The sequence below is a fragment of the Carcharodon carcharias genome, chromosome 22 (genome assembly GCF_017639515.1).
Source record: "Carcharodon carcharias isolate sCarCar2 chromosome 22, sCarCar2.pri, whole genome shotgun sequence".
Taxonomy (NCBI): domain Eukaryota; kingdom Metazoa; phylum Chordata; class Chondrichthyes; order Lamniformes; family Lamnidae; genus Carcharodon; species Carcharodon carcharias.
Genome location: NC_054488.1, coordinates 36982302 through 37004419, shown reverse-complemented (window position 1 = coordinate 37004419; position 22118 = coordinate 36982302). Strand labels below are relative to the sequence as shown.

The 22118-nt window shown below is 39.1% G+C and overlaps 1 protein-coding gene across 1 annotated transcript in view; it reads right to left on the bottom strand.

Moving 5' to 3' along the window:
• Nucleotides 1–22118, bottom strand: part of LOC121293840 (netrin-1) — a 173658-nt gene that overhangs the window by 45133 nt on the left and 106407 nt on the right. Inside the window, exons 4-5 of the mRNA XM_041217221.1 lie at nt 8747–8896; nt 6597–6650 (exon numbers count right to left, since the gene is read on the bottom strand). Coding sequence (XP_041073155.1) covers nt 6597–6650; nt 8747–8896 — 204 coding nt within the window. The remainder of the gene's footprint in view (nt 1–6596; nt 6651–8746; nt 8897–22118) is intronic.

Here is a 22118-nt window from a genome sequence, read left to right as displayed (position 1 = left end):
AGGTGTGTTCCTGCCTTATGCACCTTCTCAAATCCCACCTCATTCTCATCATCAGAATGACTTGCAAGCTGCGGATGGTGTGACCATGGACTTCTTGCTTCCCTTACACTCTGTATTTCTGCTTTCAGATACCCAAGAGCTGGTGCCTGACCTGCCAGTGCAACTTGACAATGAAGGGTGTGAGCAAGAGTGTGATAAAGCAGAATTGTCTTTCGATCTGACACAGCTACCAGCTCAGATACTGGCAAAGGGCATACTTTAAAGAGTAGTATAGAGGTGGGATTAGCACATGGTGAGTTACTAGACATGAATGGCTGGCAGCAAAGCCAAAGGAAAGAGTGTGCCAGCGCTGATGAGTTCTGCTGCAAAGGACTCAGATGAGGACTTTATCGATGTGGTGGATAGAAGAAGGTTGATGAGTACGCACACTGAGATGCTTGGTGCATTGGGAAGCCTGCCACAGGGCTGGTTCCAATTTAGCACAGGGCTTTGCACAGAGCTTGGAGCCCAGTCTTGCTAATTGTGGGTGTTGGCCAACTCTATGATAGCGCTGGTAGATTCTGCTGTGATGCAGTGTCTGGTAGCCAATATCCTCAGCTTCCATTGCAGATCAGGCAGAAGTCATCCAATGTCTTAATGCTGCCATGGAAAGTCAGGCTGAAGTTTGAGATCCATGTTAGTCACCATGCAAGCCCAGCTTGGTGCCGTGCAGGTTCAGACTGCTGCCATCATGTCTGTGTATACCAGTATGTAAAGGGGAAAATAGGTTCACTGCAGTCCAGCAATCTGTCCTCTAACTGGTAACTGGGATTACTGAGTTGCTGCTCTGGGGGAGTGGCACTCCATGGTGCGCAAACCAGCTTTTCTCTCTCACAATGGCAGCATTTGTCCTCCTACTACTGGACTCCGCCAAGACCCTTGCCTGTTAGCCAACTAACCCTGACTGCCGCTGCCTGTCCTGAGGTGTTGCAGTCTGAAGTCGAGACATCAAGGCCCAGAGTTACTCGAGGCCATCCCGTAAGGCCATCTGCTGTCTCTCCCACTGAAAGTCTGCAGCCTTCCACCAGCCATGCTGCAGTCTCTGTGTAAGAGCACTAGGAAAGGCAAACGCCCCTGTAGGACCAAGGGAATGCATAAGGACAATTAGTTTAATTTTGTACATATTATTGGAAATGTCACCAGATAAAGTTATTATGGAAAGGTCTCTTCGGAGCATCTTTTTTTCAGGATTTTGGTCAAGGGGACACAGTGATGGACTTTGGGGTGGAGTATTGTGGAACATTGGTGATGTGGGGGTGATTCTACGGGAATTAGAGCCTGATAAACTGTTCACCCACAGCCTGTTCGCAGCAAAGGGGTTCCAAATGCCTCCTCCTTTACTCTCCTTTCTTTTCTTCCCTCTCCCAAGATCCTTGCCAAAAGCCTCGTGCCAAGGGTTGCATCCTCATGGTATTCAGGTGTGTAGCAGGCAGGCAATCATCACAAATTTGGAGACATGCTCTGGCGAGCAGCCCAGGCAGTGGAGCTATGGGTTTAGAATGCTGATGGTTTTCTCCACACATTCCTGGTAGCAGCATGGCCTATGATGTACAGGCGCTGTCCATATGTTTTTTAGGTGACGGAAGGGATTCATGAGCTATGTGTAGAGTGCAGCTCTCATCATCAAACAGTCATCCTCTGGTTAGTCATAGTGGCTGAAACATGGCAATGACTGGCTGGCACAGGATAAAAGCATTGTGGCTCCTGCCAGGAATTTGGGTATTCACCGACATGTTCTATGCATGAATACATACGAACTGCACATTAAGGGAGTGAGACCCCTTGCTGTTCCAGGTGAGCTGTGCCGTCCGCAGAGCCATGTGTGTGCAGCCATTGGTTCCCTTCACATTCTGACGTCAACAACTTCTCCAAACTCCTTTAATAACACTGAACACAGGACTTGCACTCTGCAGAGCAAGAGAAAATCAAAAGCATCTCACCTGAAAGTCCCATGCTGATTCCTCTAAATAGCGTTAATACTAGGGGGGTGGTGTTCCCATGCGCAGCTGAGCACATGCCCAGTTTTTAAGAGTTTTTAAGAGGGCATTAACAGGACCTGTGAGGTCTAAAATTCCGAAAATCATCATTTGACGCTGAGTGAAGTCACAATCTACGACTCTACATGCTTGCAGCGCACACACGGCACGCCCGTGATAATGTCCTTCCAAACATGGCTCTCCATATGGGCTGCTCCAGCTATGGTCATTTTTGGGACTCTAGGCTCCTGTAGTGCTGGCAGCAGCGGAGGAACATTTTGTGGCCCCACTCTCTTCAAAATTCTCCCACAAATCCACTCGTCAATCTATCTTCGGTTCCTTCCCTTTCTCCTAAACCCTCTTCTTTCTTGCTTGACGGCGACCTCTCTACCTGTAAAGTACTCAGAGTTTTTCTATTGCATGAAGAGCAATGTATCAATATCATTTACTGTTAAATGAAAGTAACTTTAATTTTACATTCAAAGGCTCATTGATATGATAACATTGAATGAAAAAGACTGATTTCTAGTAATAAAGAATAGTTGAAGGGTAAAACTGAAGTAAATCCTAATATTTTAAAATGAGTCCAGACTTTCATGTCTGCACACTGAATGTAATAGATACTATTACATCATAGATTCTCCTGTTGAAGACCCATATTTGAATTTGGCCAATTGCTGGATAATGTGAAAGTCGTACTAGGAGCGAACGCCTAGAATTGTATTAGGTTAGTTAAATCCCAGATGAAAGCCAGATCCCATTGCAACTAATTTGAAAATCCTTCCTCTGGAAAGCCTAGTGTTTGAGCTGAGCATGGCACAGCATGTGGTCCTATTTTCCACAGCCTGGAAAATAATGGAGTCCTCAATTAAGTGGATTCACATTGTAATTGGCTCGGTGTTCTGACGTAGTCACCTCACACCTAAAATCTGAAGAATGTACAAAGAACATTTTCTGAAAATGTCAGCAGGTCTAGGTTGGAGACTGGAGACTGATGTTCTATTCTCAAATGTTAGGATGCTGCTTTTATTTGTTTCTTTCCTCAGGCTTTGCTATATCATTCTGTGCTTTCTGTTCTTAATTTACTGCATATCTACACGAGGAAGTTTCCATTTCATTTTCCCTATATTACTATTTATTTTCATTCTTTCTTTCCCTGGCCCAATACATAAAGATGTCCATTCTCTTTTCCTGGCAGATAGGCTTGGAAGACAATGTGACTGGTCTCCAGGACTGGACAGTCCTGCCTCAGATCAACTAGAATGAGTTCTGCTGCAGCACCTCCTATGCTTCTATGTAACACACAGTATCCAATTCACTTTTGAATCTTAATGTAGAGAACTGTGCAAGATCCGGAATGCATCTGCAACAACCGTGTAATATCATACATGCCAGCAATTTGATTTACACTGAAGCCAATATTGTGGAGTCATTTCCATTTGCCCAAGTTTTTTGAGAACTATCCTTACAAAGTAGAAATTTGGGCTCTATTGTTGGGATTGGTTGATTAGACAGAGAATTAATACTCAATTATTCCTTCATCGTTGCAACATTTTTGCATCATGATTCCAGAAAATTCTGTTTCTTTCTCTCACTCCCACTGTTGATTCTTTCTATTTTGATCCCTGACCACTGCCCCAATCCAGTTTGTTGACCCCAGGCATCGAATGCCCTCATTGGGTGTAAATTGACAATCCTGCCCCACCTCAGAGTGATCCCATAACTCATTGGGAACAAGAATCACATTGAGTGCAAATGGTAATGTATTGAGAGGGGTAGGGGGAGGGAAGAAGTACGATTATCCCCGCAAATGTTAATCATACAACTTTCTTCTAAATGGTTCTTTGAGTAGTCAATGTCTGTTTCTAGTGTTCAGTATCTGGTTGCACAGTCTGCTGAGACTTGTATTAGCCTCTGGATATTATGAGAAGGGACCGTGAGAATCACTCAGTGTTTCTACTGAGATTAGCTGTTTCATAATGTATGAATTCATCTAGTAATTACATAATAAATACAGCAGTGTTTTATATGGTGTAAGAGGTAATTTCCATTTATAGCAGTCTGTGCTTGAATGGAAGCTATGAAATTGAACCTTCATCCAGGTTAACCCCTGCCTAACTTCCAGAAAGTTAGAATTGTGCAATAAGTTTGTCTAATGTGATTATTATAAATGTTCCATAAGTTCTGTATGTTCTGTCAGTCTCCTGCAATGGAGGTTAATTAATAAATTCACTAATTAATGTTAATATAATAAGCCTAGAAATGATTAGATATAATTACATGAACCCTTAATAAGTTTGTATGAATTCCTTTGTTATGTTAACAAATGGGATAAGGCCTCCGTAACGATCAATGTGATTTCATATGAACACAATAACTCCAACATTGTACAGAGCAATTTCTAAGTTCCGGTGTTTTATCAGATGAACTGAATAACTCTGAACAGTGTTGAAATGTATGTAATGGCACTAAGATCGGGTGACTGAATTTGGTTAATACAGTTAATTTCTATACAGCTATGTTTGAAATACAGTTCTTTTTCCCAACAGTAAGAGTAGATCTACAGCACACACGTGTCAGTTAAGGAGACATTGCTGGTGGATGTAAAGTGTTACTGAGAGTGGAAAATTTCTGAAAAGGAAGCAGCAATTGAGGGAGGGAGGGAGAGTGAGAGTGAGAGACAGAGCGTGTGATCTATATGGGACACAGTGTTGTAGAGGGTGTCTCACTCAGGAGATTCACTAATGGATTGACTTGCACTGCCTTCCAGCTTTTTCCCCCTCACCATTTCCCTCTTCTGCCTCCTCTTCCCCACACTGTGTGCTATCCTCCAGCTGGCTTCCAATCCTTATACTTTCTCTCATAACTAGGGAAACAATGTCCATTGGCTGAGATGTTGGTGTCTATTTTTCTTCTTTTGGTGGTATTCCCCACAGAGTGTCAATTTTTGACTCATAATTGAAAGCATTACTCAGTGTGAAAACAAGAAGAAAAAAAGGCATCTGGCACATTATTAAAAGGTTCAGCTTCAGCTACAATTGAGCATCGTAACTACAGGTCTGTGCAACTAGGGTCCTGATCATACACGACTGGGATACTGATAGGGCTATTATATGTTATTTAGCAAATATCACAAATGTAACGAGGAGGATGAAACTTGTTGCACTTTGCAAGGACATTCAATGCCCAAGATTTAGGGAGTACTCTCATGGAACATGAAATCTGTGAAGAAGATATTGCTTTATCTTATTCCCAGAAATAAGAAGTGCTGACATTTCCCACTTTAATAGGTTTTGCTATCCAGCCGTAAATTGAGTTATATCATAATCTATTTAAGTTATTGAGCCAGCTACAATATTTTTTTTTCATCTACAGTTAGGGATGTTTTTAAATAATGAGGTAGATTTTTCCCAAACGCCTGGATGTTCAGCTCAAAAGGGAAAGCTGAGTCAGGGGTATCACACATTGCTATCAGAGACTGTAATCTTTCTTCCATTCCAATTAATGAAAAGCAGGATTCATAAGTAGCATTCATTAATCCCAACACAATTGTCCTTTCTGCATTATGTCCCATGGTGTTCTATATATCAGCAGTCAGCTCCTCAAACCTACACTGCCATTTAACTAGATCATGGCTGATCAGTGTCTCAACTCCATTAATCCACATTAACTCCATATTCCTTCATACACTTACCTCACAAAAATCTATCAACCTCACTTTTAAAAGCTCTAATTGTCTCAGCATCCTTTGGGAAGAAGGGTGTTCTAGATTTCTACTAACCTTTGCATGAAAAAGTGCTCTTGAACTTTCTCCTGAATGGCCCAGCTTTACTTTTAAGGTTACGTCCCCTTGTTCTTGATTCCCCCAACTAAAGGCCCTAGTTTCTCTGAATATATCTCATCAAATCATTTTTAAAGACTTCGATCAGATGACCTTTCAATCTTCCACAGTCAAGGGTTTACGAGCTAAGTTTGCACTATAATATAAGAGCAGAATACTGCAGATGTTGTAAATCTGAAATAAAAACAGAAAGTGCTGGAAAAACTCAGTTCGACTTGAAACATTAACTCTGTTTCCCTCTCCACAGATGCTGCCAGATTTGCTGAGATTTTCCAGCACTTTCTGCTTTCACTATCTAAATTTATGCAATCTGTTCTCATAATTTAACCTTCATAGCCCAGATGGTGATGATGAAAATCTACCCCTACACGTTGGCTACTGAATTTAGATTTGTTCGGTTCCAAACACATGTCCTCATTTAGAACGTTTGTCAAAGTTAAGCTGGAAATAGTGGAGAGAATACATTTTTATTCCAAGTGACCTTGCACTGTTTCAAACAGATACTTGCTCTAAGTTTTTTCTTAGCCAGATATATCAAACTGTTGCAAACACAGTGAGACTTAAAAAAACCCCACAATATCCAAGCTTAAACAGCCAGCAGTTAGCTGGCAGAAAAAAATAGTCATGTAGCCACCTGTTGTGGTTTGTTAGCGTTCAGTTTAAAAAAAGGAGGTATCAAAACCAAGGGTGTTTGTCCAGCTGGGAAGACTACAGGTGAGAAAGATAATGTCTGATCTTACCGGCAGATTCCTCTGTGCTGCTAGCTGCAGTGGTTGGTGGGACCACTGGAATCTCTGTGGGAAAGGAGGGAAAGCAACAGCAATGAAACATTAATATACCATTCACAAGTGTACAAAACATTTCAATGTCTTTAAAAATAACTTGTTTTGTCAATGAGCTTTTTCCACAACTTCAAAGAGCACATGAGCATTGTTAATCTGAAATGTTTATTTATAATAAGTGTTGTATTTTGCCTCCTTCATTCTCAGGAGTTTCTACTGAATAGCAAGAAATTTTGATATTGTCTCCAGCAAGACTTGATTCTTTCAATCCTACACCTTTCTGGCAGAAAGTCAGCACTGAGATTGGCCATGCATGAAGGAATACTTTCATCTCAAAAGTGGAGATTAAACTCCATGATCCATTTTCTTCTAGCTGAGCATTTCTAGATTTGAAGGCAAGCAGACACCGTAAAGTACCAAAGACATGGTCACATAAAATTCCTAAAGTTAAAAGATCAAATTCTGACTCTGTCAGACGCACACAGCAGATCAGAACAAACACAGAATTATAAGTCAGTCAGATAACACCATTCACCAAAAAAATAAAGCAAGGCTGTTTGAAAGGTGAGAGTAAAGAATCAAGTCTTATAGAAACAAGAGTCACATTATGATCGCCACTGTCTGACCCTGTATGCACTTGTGCTTTTAAGCTAATTTCAATCAATCATAATTATTTTAACTATACGCATCTTCGGCAGAAGTGCATTTCAATTGATTTATATCCAATCCTATTCTGAAGCTGAGTAAAGTTGATATGGTCTAAATGAATTTCCTGCAGGGTCTAGGATCTAAAACAATTCAGATGAGCTAAAATTTATTAAAAATGTGAAACATTTTCAATTTGAAATACAATATCAGGGTCAATATCAGCAGCTTTATCAAACTTGGGTAAATCCAACGCAGGGAAAGGGAATGAGGATCTCCCCTTTCAAAGGTAATAAAGGGATTTAATTTGGAGGCAGTCTTGGAGTTCTGGCTTTTGAACATTTGAGGTTCTAACTAGAAATTCATGGTTTTAGGGTCCAATGCCCATTCACTCAGGCTAGCTTGCTTCATTTGGGGAAACTTTATCTCTATCCAGTATTTTGCTTATTCATTTAGTTTTCGAAGATAGACCTATATTGGGTTTACTTTTTGTGTGGCAAATGTGGTCCTGCAATCAAATGGCCAGTTTTTGTGTCTAAGCTCAGTCAGTGGCTTCCAGTTGGTTATTCATTTAGGGTCATAAAGCTGAGTCTAAATCTGCCCTTGCCCAATGTCCACAAATACGCATTTCCTGGAGGAGGAATCGGGACACCATCAGGATGTTACAACTAACTGCATTGAGCCTACTCCCACCAAAGCTAATAACTTCCTGATGACTTTTCCATTTTGTATGGTTCAGTGTTACACACCAGGAAGTGTATTCACCAACTGAGCAATTGTGGCAGGGCCCGAATGGGGATCTTCCTCAATTCATAGCTGATCTACTCGATACAGCGCCGTCTGAAGTTAGGTGTTCTGTCTCCTGCTAACTAATCACACAATGGCAATTAAGGTAGTTGTGGCATAGCTGGGAGTGTCCTGCCTTCTAGCCAGCGCTGCCAAGGTGGTGAGTGAGGAAGGGATGAAGAGTAAAGCTGTCCTTCACTTTCAAGCCACTAGCCTTGGGAGTTGTAGTCCACATTTTGTTCTTACAGAAAATTTTCCAGACATTTGTGGTTAATTCAGCAGTCATTCAGCTCTGAGGGAACCAGCAGTCCAAGTAAAATTGTCATGATGCATATTTTTGAGGTTAGGGAAAAGTGCATAGTAAGGGCAATGCAGCATGAACTTACTGCTACATCTGAATTATTGTTGTATCCTTGAATGTTTAGTGGCTGTCTGAACCAGTCCAGATAAGTATGCAGTCATAGTATCTATGAAGCATTATAGCTGTCGGCCTCTAGAAGCTTTGCTCCATCTATGATTTTTGCTTCTGAGGACAGACCAGCTTTCTCTGGCTCCTTTAGGAAAATGAAGGCTGCTTATTTGGACCTGATCATTCCAAGGTCGTTGTCAGACTGAAACAAATTTCAATTCAGACCATGCTAAAAAAACTAGAGGGACAAAAAGATTAGTCCACGTACTTATGCAAGGGGCAATGGGAGATCGGCTTTGCTGATAACCTTTCGCGCATCTGTTGCACGTGATGCCAGTCACACCATCTTTACAGGGACATTGACCTGTTGTTTGGTTACAGGTTTTGCCAGCTGCACCCACCGGATGGCAATCGCATGCTGTGAGGAACATATAACAATGGGTAAGGAAAGGCAACATATACCAACAATAATAGAGCTTCAGAGTAAATAAGAATACAAAACAGGAAGAATAAAGAACAGAGATTCACAGAGATAGCGATGCAGCCTCTACAGTTGCTGCTCATAATATTTTGTTTTTAAATCACGCCACCTGCCTCAACTCTTCTCTCAGAGAACATGATTTGATGTTCTGTGAACTATTTAATCGACGAAAATCTCCTAAAGTCATCATTGGCACAAACGCAAAGTAATTAAAGCTACATGGTATCATTTATTCAGTGATTTATTTGTCTAACTCATTCAATGCAAGTTCAAAAACGTTCTGGTCATTGGGCAAGAAAGCCAGTCACTGCATTATTTAGATTTAAATAATCCTTAATGCGTGATTGATCAAGATTAGATATGCCATGAAAACGTAGCACACTAAATCACAATGAAATAAGCATCACTTCTGTGATTAGTTGTAAGTGTGCCAAACACCAAAACTCTCCAATGAATTGAAATTAGAATTTAAATTCTTTGTATATCTTTTATTTCTCATTGCAGTATCGTATAATTTAAGACTATACTGATGATGCTTCATTTATTATTAATTAAATATACTTTCATTTTACTAAAAATTCAGAGAAACTTATGATGAACAGGACTTTGACAATAGTTTGGAAATGATAGCTACAATACTACCAATTAACACAAAAATCAAATATCGCTGTCCTTTATCTAAATGGAAGCATTAATCTATTTATTTTAAAGACATTAATACCTCCATTAAATAGTGAACAGACAAATTTGATGTGAACTTGCTGTTCCCATGGCAAAATGTCTGGATTTATAGCTTTGCATTCTAGAAGTGAACCTTCATTTTTAATTTCTGAACAGTATTTGCCATAAATTATATATGTATAAGGCTATGACCTCTAGAAATGCATTCCACTAGATTACTATTCACTTTTAGATATTGAATTCTACATTACAAAAATGCTTGCTGCAATAAACAGTCTCCTTAAGTATGGGATATCCAATAAAAGTATTTCATGGTAAAGTAGATGTAATGGTATTTTCACTATAAACCTACATTTATTAGCAATATACTATAATATTGAAATGAAGACAAATTGTCATGTAATATACAGGCTTTTCATTCAAATTAATTTCCATTTAAAATAATGCTCATGAATGGAAGTATTTGATATTAACTTACATTTAAAGTTACTTAATGAGAACAGTTGAAACGATCAATTGTTATTGAATTACAACTTTGCAATAAAAATGACAAATGGGGGGAGCAATATAACAAAAGGATTGTGGGAAAGGAAGCCCAGGGCAGTCGAGTCAATGGTGTTATTCTTCCACCACTCTTTTCTGGATGTTTAGTGAATCAGATTTTGTAATGCATTGGTTTTTTTGACTTGCAAGTTTGAGAGCTGAAAAAGCCAGTAGTGCACTGAGCAGTCTTCAGATTGTTGCTAATCTATTAGATATTGTTGATCAGAGGCCAATGGAAATATTATAAGAACATTTCTGAATATCATCATTAAAATCACCTTATGTATTTCCCTCCTTTTTTACTGTCCCACGTAATATTCCCAAGTTTCAGAGGGTGGGTGAGAGATTTAGTCCAGAGTACTTACGAATAATGATAATACTGACTATTAGACCGTAAGGACCGTGAAAGAGGGATCTTCAGTGATTAGAGTTTGAATTTTCCTTTGCCTTGCAATTGCCACCAAAAATAGAGTGGGGTGCAACACCCACCCATCCTTTGGCATTAAAGCGATCCTGCCTTGTTTTTCTTTAAGTTAAGTATTGTAGAATATTTTTTGGGGAATTGTAAACACCTCTAATTGCAAGTTTGCACTTCTGGCAGTCGAAAACCTTGCAGGCATTAAAGCCCTGCAGCAGCTCAAAGGGGCCACCACATAAAACTTAGCTTTGAATGAAACTGAGAAGTGCCTGAGAAATGTTGAAGCTCAATGCAGCAGTGCGGAATGCAGTAGTGCGCAGCACCACTGATTCGTGGATGTTGAAATGATCCTTCAGGAGGTCACACTTTGGAGAAACTTTTTGGAACTGACAAAGGACAGCTACAATAGGTAAGTGAATGGAACTGGCCAGCAATGGTGCCAATTCAACAATCGGCTGCATGTCCTAAAAGGTTTATTGACTGTACCAAGTCAGTCAAGGTAACAAGAGATAGCACAGTTGCCAAACATCCACTCAACTAAGCATCTTATCCCAGTATGATAAATTGCTTGACTGGCTTACCATCAATGTCCATGAGACAATGAGGTGTCCTGTCATACTTCGCCTGGAAATGTTCCATCATTCACATTCTTACATGTATACTTCCCACAAATGCCTTGTTTGGAATGCAATTGCTTGTTGATGTATATATAAAAATACCTATTTGGTCTGCATGCTGATACCTGGGTTTATCTGTACCATAGAAATAAAATGTCATTGTCATTTGTGTGTATTTATTCTCCAAGCAGGAGACAGCCTACAACAGATGGAAGAGAACGACAACATGTGGTGGACACCCAAAGCTGCCACTTCTCACCTTTCTGAGAAGGAAGTCATGCAAATCCCAGGGAGGGAGGACAAGGATGATGTCAGAGGTGACAAAGTAGGACGGCATGTGCCAATAAAGAATTCATTATAACATTCTGCTTCTCTTCCTATTACACCCTGCACTCCCTGCCAGTGAAAGTCTCATGTCACTTCTTATATGGTGTGAGCTCTGTTCTGAGGAAAACCATTCTTACTTTTCCTATTTTATGTCTCTTGATGTTTCTGAAACAGATAAGCAATGACGAAGCACATTCATCCCTGTCAGAACTTAAGAATATGGGATATCAATCACTCTCTCCCTTCAAAGATCAGCCCAACGATATCCATTTGAGTGGAATTAGAGGATGAAGCTGAGGGGAGTCATCTGGGTGATACACAGAGTGCAAAGGAGCATGAGTGAGCAGCATTATTCTACTTCCCCATTTAAGAGTCTGAGGATCCAGATCTCATGAGGACTGCATTTAAAGGAACAGCGCTTTCAAAGAATTAAACATAAGTACAGGCAATCAGGTTGTGCCCAAAACTGTGCAACAGAATGACAAGCAAATTCAATGCATCATTTTGATGCCCTTATGAATGGCTTTGCAATACTGCCACCCATCCTGGAGCAATGGCATCTCGAGAGACAACTGTGGGGGTCTGACCCATGATGGAGGCCCAAGGGCAGTAGGCACTTCCTTCTTGAATGGTTTAGACTACTGCTCTAGTGATCTTGGTAAGGATGTCTCTTCTACCCTGTTAATGATTGGGAGTGGGATACTATCAAGTATTACACAAATCTCCTTTGATACCATTAAAACTGCTTTATCACAGATCAATGGCAATATAAAACCAATGCCTGGTAGCAGTGACATGGTAGGAATGTATTCTTATGTTTGTGTTGTCTCACATGATAGCAGCACATGCATACCCTCCACCACCTCTCTCTGATGCCTGCACAAGTGGCAGGAATGAGGCAGCACTGGTTTGCCAGGCGTAGTAATCAAATGCAGCCATAGTTGTTAGCATGCAATGGAGTGCTCAGTCCCAAAAGACTCTAATTCCAAAATATCAACAGCTACCTCACACCTCCCTGTTACTCACCTAGGAGGAACACTAGGTTAGGCTTAAGAGTTCAAACATTGAGATCAAGGAATAGCATTATAGTAAGAAGTATTCACATTCACACTCACAATGGGTTTTGATTGAAATTATTGTTGCACCAATGGTGCATATGCAGATGTTATTCTTGGCAAGATTTGGAATTGTCTTTAATAAGTTGATATGAAGGGTAATGGTGTGAGTTGGTGTGTGCATGGATGATTCTGAGGATAATATGATGGGAAGGGGAGACATGATAATTTGCATATCGCAGTCAGGGGAAGTCACAAATCAGTGTGGCATGAATGAGGCCATTCAGCCAGGAAAAGGTTTCTCTCCTCCTCTTTAAGTTGCTGCTCCTTGGGAAAATGCAATTAGAAAAAGTTTTCCCATATCCACAGGCATAGGGGTAAAAGCAGGTAGGTGCCATGTGCTTTTAGTGCAGCCTCTTCTGGCCTCCCTGAGTTCCACCACCTCTTCTAGAAGGTCAAGGTAGGGGAGATCCTCCACTAAATACATCTCACTATTTTAGGGAAATTGCTTTCACCATCTGCCAGAAATAACAGTAGGAAGTTTTGTGGGTGCTAACGTGGAGACTTTTAAGGACTCAATTCTATGCTCTATTTCCCATTCCATTGTTACAAATATAACCTGAAAGAAGAATAAGTTCCAAGATTAAGAACTGATTTTGTCTCATACATTAAGGAGAAGCTCCTGGCACCCACTTAGCACCGCCAGCGTGATTAATACTCACCATGTGGGGAGTTGCACTCCTTGGCAGAGCATATTGAAGGTCCAATCTAGCACTACAAAGTCTCTCCCATTTTGTTACTTTTATTCTGAAATATGCAACATCCCTACTATTGATATGGACATTCTGATATCTTACATGAGCTCAAATTGCATTCAAGCTGTATTGAAAAGGCTACAGTCACACTCCATACATTAAAACAAGCATCTGATCTTATTTATTTTGCATATTATGTTTCCAGTCTCTTTTAAAGTACAGAAAATTATATAATTAAATTTGATCAGCTTATCTGAGTCTCCCAGATGTTTTGCAAAAGCTAGAAATGAACAAGATTCCTGGACAGATTATTAAGCAGCATCAGTAGTTCCCCCATTGGTCGTCTTCCAAGACATTCCATCAGATTGGTGATAGCTTACTCCTGAAAGACCCTGTGGGCTGAGAACCTATCCAGCTCACAAAGCTTTTGGAAGTCAAAAATGATGTTTGGTGGACAGATCCCATTGCCATTTGTGCCTGTGAGCTTTTAAAGACAAAACAAAAACTGACAACCAAATAAGAGCTGTTTCCTCAGACAATGTGGGACGTATGTTAACTGAACATAGAATAACAGCAACCGAGGAGTCAAAACATAGAATGGAGTCGAAGGAAACTTTATCTCCTTGGAAATATATGAGAGACAATTTCAGATATGGCATTACGAATGTGGACTGCTAGCTGTTTTGCCATTTCCTGGCCTAAACTTATAGTTTGTGCTTATTTTCTTTGGGAAGGATCAGGGAGATATAGCAGTCCTGAAAAAGGTTCGGAAGATTAATATATAATTTAATGGCCCTTTGTTATCATGATAAACTCAGGAAGCTGAAACTTTTACTCTAGAAAAGCATAGACTCCAGGGAGACGATTGAAGTACCTAAAAGGATGAAGGAACTAGATTGCATATATGTGAACAGATTATTTGAATTAAATAAATTAAAGTGAAGAGGCATGCGTATAAATTACTTAAACATAAAACTAGGTTAGATGTCAAAAGATTTTCCTTTCCCCAAAGGGTGTTTTTTACCTTGTAAATAAATGCTAGCTCATGCAGTGAGTGCAAACTCACTACAACATTCAAAAGGGACAGGTCCTTGGAGGAGACTGAAATTGTTGAATGAATAGCAATATACCAAATGGCCACTGTTATCCTTTGAAATTTGCTTTGATTTTCTTTGAAGGTCAGAAAGGAATTGCCGAAAATTCTTAATTCCCGGAATTGACCTAGGGTGTTTTTTAAAAATCTGCTGTTTTGTCTCCCAGGAAATTACACAGCTGCTAGTGGACAAAGAACATTGGGATCCTGTTCAAAACTCAGCAGGTCTGGCAGCATTGGCGGAGAAGAAAAGAGTTGACGTTTCGAGTCCTCATGACCCTTCGACAGAACTTGAGTTCGAGTCCAAGAAAGAGTTGAAATATAAGCTGGTTTAAGGTGTATAGAACCCCCCCCCACCCCACCACACACACACACACACACACACACACACCTTAAACCAGTTTATATTTCAACTCTTTCTTGGACTCGAACTCAAGTTCTGTCGAAGGGTCATGAGGACTCAAAACGTCAACTCTTTTCTTCTCCGCCGATGCTGCCAGACCTGCTGAGTTTTTCCAGGTAATTCTGTTTTTGTTTTGAATTTCCAGCATCCGCAGTTTTTTTGTTTTTATCTATTGGGATCCTGTTGTCTAGTTGCAATACACTGCAATGATGCAGGTTCGATGGACCAATTTGTACTTTCCTGTTTGTCATTTTTGTACATTTGTAAATGCTTCCTTTTACATTTTGATATAGTTTATGAATTGAATATTTAACAGCCTCAAGTTTCTAATTTTGTTTGCCCCTTTTGCAATGGAACACTGCATCTGAACAATTGGAGTGAGTGCAATATACTGTGGCTAGAAAAGACTAGATGATAGTGAACAATGTTTGATGCCATTCATATAACATTCCTCTGTCTGTTATTTTAATGGAGATGTAGAATTGTTTACCCTTTGAAAGTAAGCACAGATTTGTAAATTACCATGAATTTGGCTCAATTCTCATGCTATCTGACTTCTGGTAATGTAATGAGATTTGTGGGTATTTTGAAAGTGTGTGAAGGAGCTTCCAAAGTTTGGATAACCACAAGTCTATTAACTTTTCCTTTGCAGCATTTTTGTAGACGAGCTGAAACAGGGCATAATCCTTTCTCTGAGGTTTTCTAATGGTGAATTTTAAGCTCTTCAATTATATTATGCAGAAAATCAACCAGAACCAAGTAAAGAAGCAAAGACAATCAGAAACCAATCTCTTTCATCTGATTATAGAGCAAATGGTGATTGCAAACATGTAACGTGGACTGTGCTAGGAGGAGAAAGTATGGTGACAGGAGATACCAATACAAAATGTAAGAAAGCAAAAAAGCAGGCAAATGTTCTGTTACTTCAAATGTTTTGAGAATTGTTGTGAAGATTTTGCACAAAATTTAGATCTGGAAAATATATTATTTTTGCTCAACTCTAAGAGTAATACAAATGGGTAACAATCACTGCTTTGATACATTTCTCTAATTTATCTTAACACCCAGTATACAACATTTGCAGGGGATTTGTTTTGCAGATGTTATTGAAAGAAGGGAGGTGCACACTTTGAAAGTTGAAGAAGCCTTTCAGTGGTCAAAGGGTTCAAAGACTTCCTCCTATGTTTTAATACTACTGTAGTGTTCTTTAGAATCCCTTATGTCTTTACCATCAGATGATGGGTGGTGCAGACAAATACTCCATCAACTTGTCCCAAAAGTGCTTCACACAAAGGTGAAGTCAACTACAATTACAATAACGTCTCTTGGTTATTTATCCCTGCATAGTTTTTCATGAAAGAAGCATACCTTTATAAACAAAACAATATGCTTAATCTTGGCAACAGCCTTGCTCAATTATTATAATTAAAACCAAGATTTACAGAACATGAAAGAAATCATTAGGAAAAAATCCTCCACCACATCAACGGTCTGAAGCTTTTCCAATAATCCAAACAGCTTGTTAATTTTTTTAACAGGGACATTAAAAGTGAGTATTAAAAAAAGATGGAATCTGTTTTTTTGGGACACAAAGTAAGAATGATGTCGAGCTCTGAGCAGTGCTCATGTCTCTCATGCTTTTGCCTGAAGCCCTTTCTCTGTTATCAGTGGACACTGCTGGTGATTTGTATCATTAAAAACAACATAGTTCCTTAGACTTTCACTAGAAAATGACCATGCTATCTGATTGGAATAGTATTTATCAGATTGTTATAATGGTCATAACACATCATGAAGCAATGGTAATTATTCCAACAGCTGGTTTTATTTAATTGAAAATTGTATACACATTGGGCTTAATCTTGGGACCCAATTTACAGTGCGCCTTTGTAAAACAACTAGCATTGTTTTATTATATAATCAGAAAATCCTTCAAAGACTAATATCTCCATGTATAATTAAAACAATATTGTGTATTGCTCCATTATTGAGCCTGACATTACGAAGTGAATTTTTCAATATGGTGCTTTTCTTTTGTTAACTTAATCTTAATCTATTCTGACTGAATCTGCTGGTTTTCATTTTATCTTTGGCTTTGACATGATATGACAGCTGGAAAAGTCCTAGTGCATGCAATATGCAACTGATTACACTGATGAAATACTGAAATGTACCAATTTTGTTGGGGGGAAGGGAGTACAAGAAAGATGGCTACAGGAGGGGTAGGATAGAAATAGAAATTTCTACACAATTGCTTGTAGAATAGAAATTCAGATTGAAAGTGGAAGACGGCAGGGATTCAGATTGATGGCTTGTGGGCTCTGGGTGGGAAAATTCTGTTTCTTTATTTCCAAATTAATTTTTATATAGCAACAGCTTTAAATGTGCCTACAGAACTCCACAGAGTGATTAGGTACACATGCCAAGCATCTGACCATCATAAGCCAACAGAGTTTGGATGGTGATTCTGTTTGTATAGATGCCAATTCTTCCATTTATAAATTACCCTTTTAGTAAACTGAAGCAAGAGTTAGGATTTTTGAGTTATTTTCTAATCATGCTGAAAGAGCTCCACCTGAAATATTAACCTGTTTCTTTCCCTCTTTTCAGATCTGGAATTCCCTCCTCAAACCTCTGCACCTTGCTATCTCTCTTTCTTCCTTTAGAACTCTCCTTAAAACCGACCTCTTTGATGAAGCTTTTGGCCACCTGATCTAATATCACCATATTTGGCTTAGTGTCTAATTTTGTTTGGTAGTGCTTCTGCTCCTTGGGGCATTTTATTATGTTAAAGGCACTAAATGAATAAATACAAGTTGTTGTTGTCGATGGCCCCTCTGTGTAATTACAACACCCTTTGCTTCTTAGGTTGATTATTTTCTTGCTTTTTGCATAACTGAAATAAGCAAGGATGCTTTTACTCATGCTGTAACCCTCTTTGTCGAGCAGGTATCAGTTACTCCATGAATCAGGTCGGTCTATGGCTGAAATGTTTTTGTCACCTGGTACTTCAAAGCATCCAAGCCACTTTGTCACTTATCTCCAGATCTAGCTCTTGTCTTACTCCTTCCTTTCAGTGCTACAGTCTTGGGTGGGTATACTTGAAGCCTCATTAGTACACATATATTTGAGCATTGTACAGAATTAATTATAACTCAATGATTGAGTGTTTGAACAAGTGCTTAGTGAATGAGTCACTCCCATGTTTTTTATATTTTAGGTTCAGCACACTTTGTTGCGGGGTTGTGGGTGGGGTGGGGAGGGGGTTGGTGTGGGTGAGTGGGGGAGGTTTCTGATCAATAGCTTTTCACTATGGGAACCATTGCAGGTCTCAGCTTTATACTGTGGTAATAAATCATGGCCTTCATTAGACGAAAACCTTTAACAGGACTGAAAAGCATTTGCATCTTCACAGAAGCACAGCAAAAGCCCTAGTGACAAAGAAGGAGTCTTAGGGACAAAAAACAGGTGATTGCAAATTCCAATGTTGGGCAGGCTGCTGTACTGCTGTCACTATCATTTAAGTGCTCGTACTTCAAAAGCCAGTTAGATATTAAACCTGAGTTACGTTACAGCTTCAGATTCTAACTTATTGCAATTTTATAGCTTATTTAGAGTAAATATGCTCAATTACTACTGAAGAAAAGTTATTGTAAACTGGAACAAAAAGCCTTCCCCTAAATAAATGGAGCTGTGAAGCAAAAGATTCATATCAGAATGGTTAACAAACAGACAAATGCACCTTTATAGGAAAGGATGCTTTTGTAACTGGCAATTGCATACTAGCAGCCTCATGAAGTGGACTTGGGCAGCTGTAACTATAAAACATTTAGTTTGGATCAGGAAATTCAATGGGAACACTACTATACAGCTTTAATAATGCATTTTGAAATGTGCCTGCATATAAATGTTTGAATTTCCAGTTTGCTCTAGCTGTGCTGTTCAGTCTACACAAACAATTTTTGGGAAGTAATGTTGTAGTTTATCTTCTTAATTTGTGTATGCTGCAATTGGAAAATCTCTTCATCAATTCAAAATGATTGATTGTGCTGCAGAAATGGACTGCTGAGGCAATTCTGCTTTACCTTTGTTGTCAGTCATGGGGTGAGGGGGGCTGGTGTGGAAATAGCCTGCATTCATCATCAGAACACAATGTAGCTGAAAATATCTGGGGAAATCAAAAATAATCTGTGCGTATTAGTCAAATGTTGGAACTATCTGTGAGGGTTTCAGTGATTTCAACTCACAACCAGGTTTTGTTCAGTTAACCCCAGGATGAAAATCTTGATTTGTTTAATTTTACAGAAAATAAATGGGGAAAAGCAGCAAGTTCACTGTGGACAAATAATTCGAGTTCATGCTATATGGTTTATTGATTTGTAAATCATCATCACTGATTCATCTGATTGTTTTATACTACCAGCTGGATACATAAGAGGCTAAAACATAAAATAGAAAGATCTAGATTAAATATTTGCAGAGACTGAAATTTATTGGTTTGCAGGAGGTTGTTACGTGAAGTCAGAGTTCAATGCTGTGCTCAACATCAGCTAGCAAAAATATTAATATGGCATAATTTATATTTAAACTCCAATTAAATGGTGTAGGTACTCTCAAAAATACTGTCTTTCGGAAGCATAAGGAACTTATCATATTAGGGAGTTATGTTAGAAAGAATGGAGGGACTCATTAGGGAAATATGTCATGGGCAGCCGTGTGGGTTGGATTATCAGTGGAATGGTGTATTGGAGAGGCAATGTAACAGTCAGCCAATGTGAAAGTGTCCTTTTGGACCTATCATTTGACATGAATTTCTGTTCCACTGATGCCAGCAGCCCTCTGGTACCACCCACTAGTGGTAATTATCCATGTGCAAGTCTAGAGACTGATTCGTTGGTGTCTTAACATTAATGGGACTTTCACCACACATACAGACACACACTCACACACATAGAAACACAGACACAGAGACACACACACATAGACACAGACACATACAGACACATACACACACAGACACATACACACAGACAGACACACAGACACACACAGACAGACACACACACAGACACACACACACACACACACACACACACACCACTGGAGGGCCCTGGCTAATTTTCTCCTTCCTCTTAAAGGGGCACAGACACCAACTGTAGTAACCATTCTGTTCCTCAGTTGAGATCAGCACTAAATCAAACCTGGAGCATTCTCACGACCAGAAGTTCTTCTTTGTGTTGTATTTTGGTATACTGATTAGCACATTTGTGTTAAATTCTTGTGTGCACTGTTTTAATAAAGTTGTTTACCTGATTCAAATAAACTGGTGAACAAGTTTAAAGTAAATGGCTGAATGACTTTGTCAAAATAAGGCCGCTGGAATTTACATTAGTGTATTAACCAGCATGTTAGAAACACTTTATGATTAAACAGGCTCTCTAGCATAGATGGATTCAGAACTAATATTCTCATCTACTATCGAAAAAGATGGCTATATAAATTAACATTTAAATATAAGGCAGAGTAATTGGGCAGGATTGCTTTATGATTTTTTAAAAATTTAAAATGCATTTCAGCTGTTGGTATGCTTCTTGCATAAAAATCAATTTGGCCAATTCTTAGCTTGATTGTTATGGTTCTGCCATTTGATTTCTAATTGAATTTTACCTTTTCCAAAAAAGATTGTTATTTCTTTTGACTTTACGCTAAGTGAATCTGTGAAGGGAAAGTAAGTGCCTTGTGGGTTTCTGATGAAAACAAGTACAACTGGAATGGTCTCTTCCATCCAGAAACTTGTATGTAGTACAATATCAATTGATAATACACATGGACATAAACAATATTTACCCATATTTCATTCAACATGACCTGTACATGACTTTATTGAAATGATGATAGCCCTACATGTCATGCGACATGGAAATAAGATGAGTTATTTATAAAAGAAATGGTAGAAAGTTAGCTCAGGACTTAGAAATCGCTGCTTTTTCTCAAATCTCTTTAGTGATTTGATTCCCAGTCTGTGCTGAATTAGCTGATCTCAGTTGGAATGGTTGACAGGGCATTTGTAGCAAAGAAAATTGGTCTCAACAATCTTGGATAAAGGGGTGGGGGCGGGTGCAGGGAAATCATTCTGTTCATGATTACTGTTGCTGGAATGCACACTTCTATGCATTTCAGTTGCAATGAGGTTTGGCTATGTTGCTCTCCATCTTCATATGTCCACTGATATTTACTGTCTAGGTCCCAGAGAGATGCTTCTGGATTGTTCATACAACCAAGAGACTAGCTGAAGAAATTTGAGATAAACTGCATTTTCTAAGTTGGCTGGTATTTGCGACTAATACAGCGGCCAGTGTTTGAACCCACCAGACAATAAGTGCTGCTTCAGCATATGAAACAGAATGAACACAACAGAAGCCTTACTTCATTCTAAGCCTCTTGGTCAGGAAGACAACTCTGATTATAAGATTACTGAGCTTGGGATACCAATTTTTCTTCCCCAATTTGTGCTAAATTATGGGGCAATTCCTATACCAGGGCCTTCAGTATAACAGGGCAAAATATTGGGTTTCCAAGTAGTCTGTTACAAAAAGGGTGGAGTGTATTTACACTGTGTTCCTTAAGAAACATATATTTTGACATAAAATTTAGATTTATAATAAATAACAAAAGAACATTCAATTCAAAACAGATGTTGAAACAAATTGAGAGTCTGCAAAGAAACAAACTAAAAGTAGAACAGTTTCTACGCAGTCTTTCCATTGTCTTTACTACATGTTGCCACTCCCTAAAACCCTACAGATAGCTACAGTCTGACTAAACACATCACTAATAGCCCCCTTCTGTAAAGCATTAACTCATTTTAACATGTTCTCTGGATAAAATGAATCCTGTACTCTGCAATCAATCAATAAATATAACTGGCCACACGACATTTCAGATATAAGTGCTCTTGATTTCATAACATGATCCATATATAAAATTCTCCAGTTCTCTGAGGTACTGTGAACATTCAATATGTTTGAAATGTAACCAATTGTTGGATTCATTGCTAGGGTGATGTACTGTTGATTGGGGAATGCGAAATCTAGTCTTTACAGTCTCCTATACTCAGAGTATGCCTTAAAGACAAATGGGATGACATTCCTCTAGTCAACAAATTTACTGAATAGGTCAGTATAGACCAAAAGCAAACCCTATTTTATACTTATTTTATGCCAACTTCTTCCACCAAAGTTAATGTCAGGAAGACTTCCACCCTTAG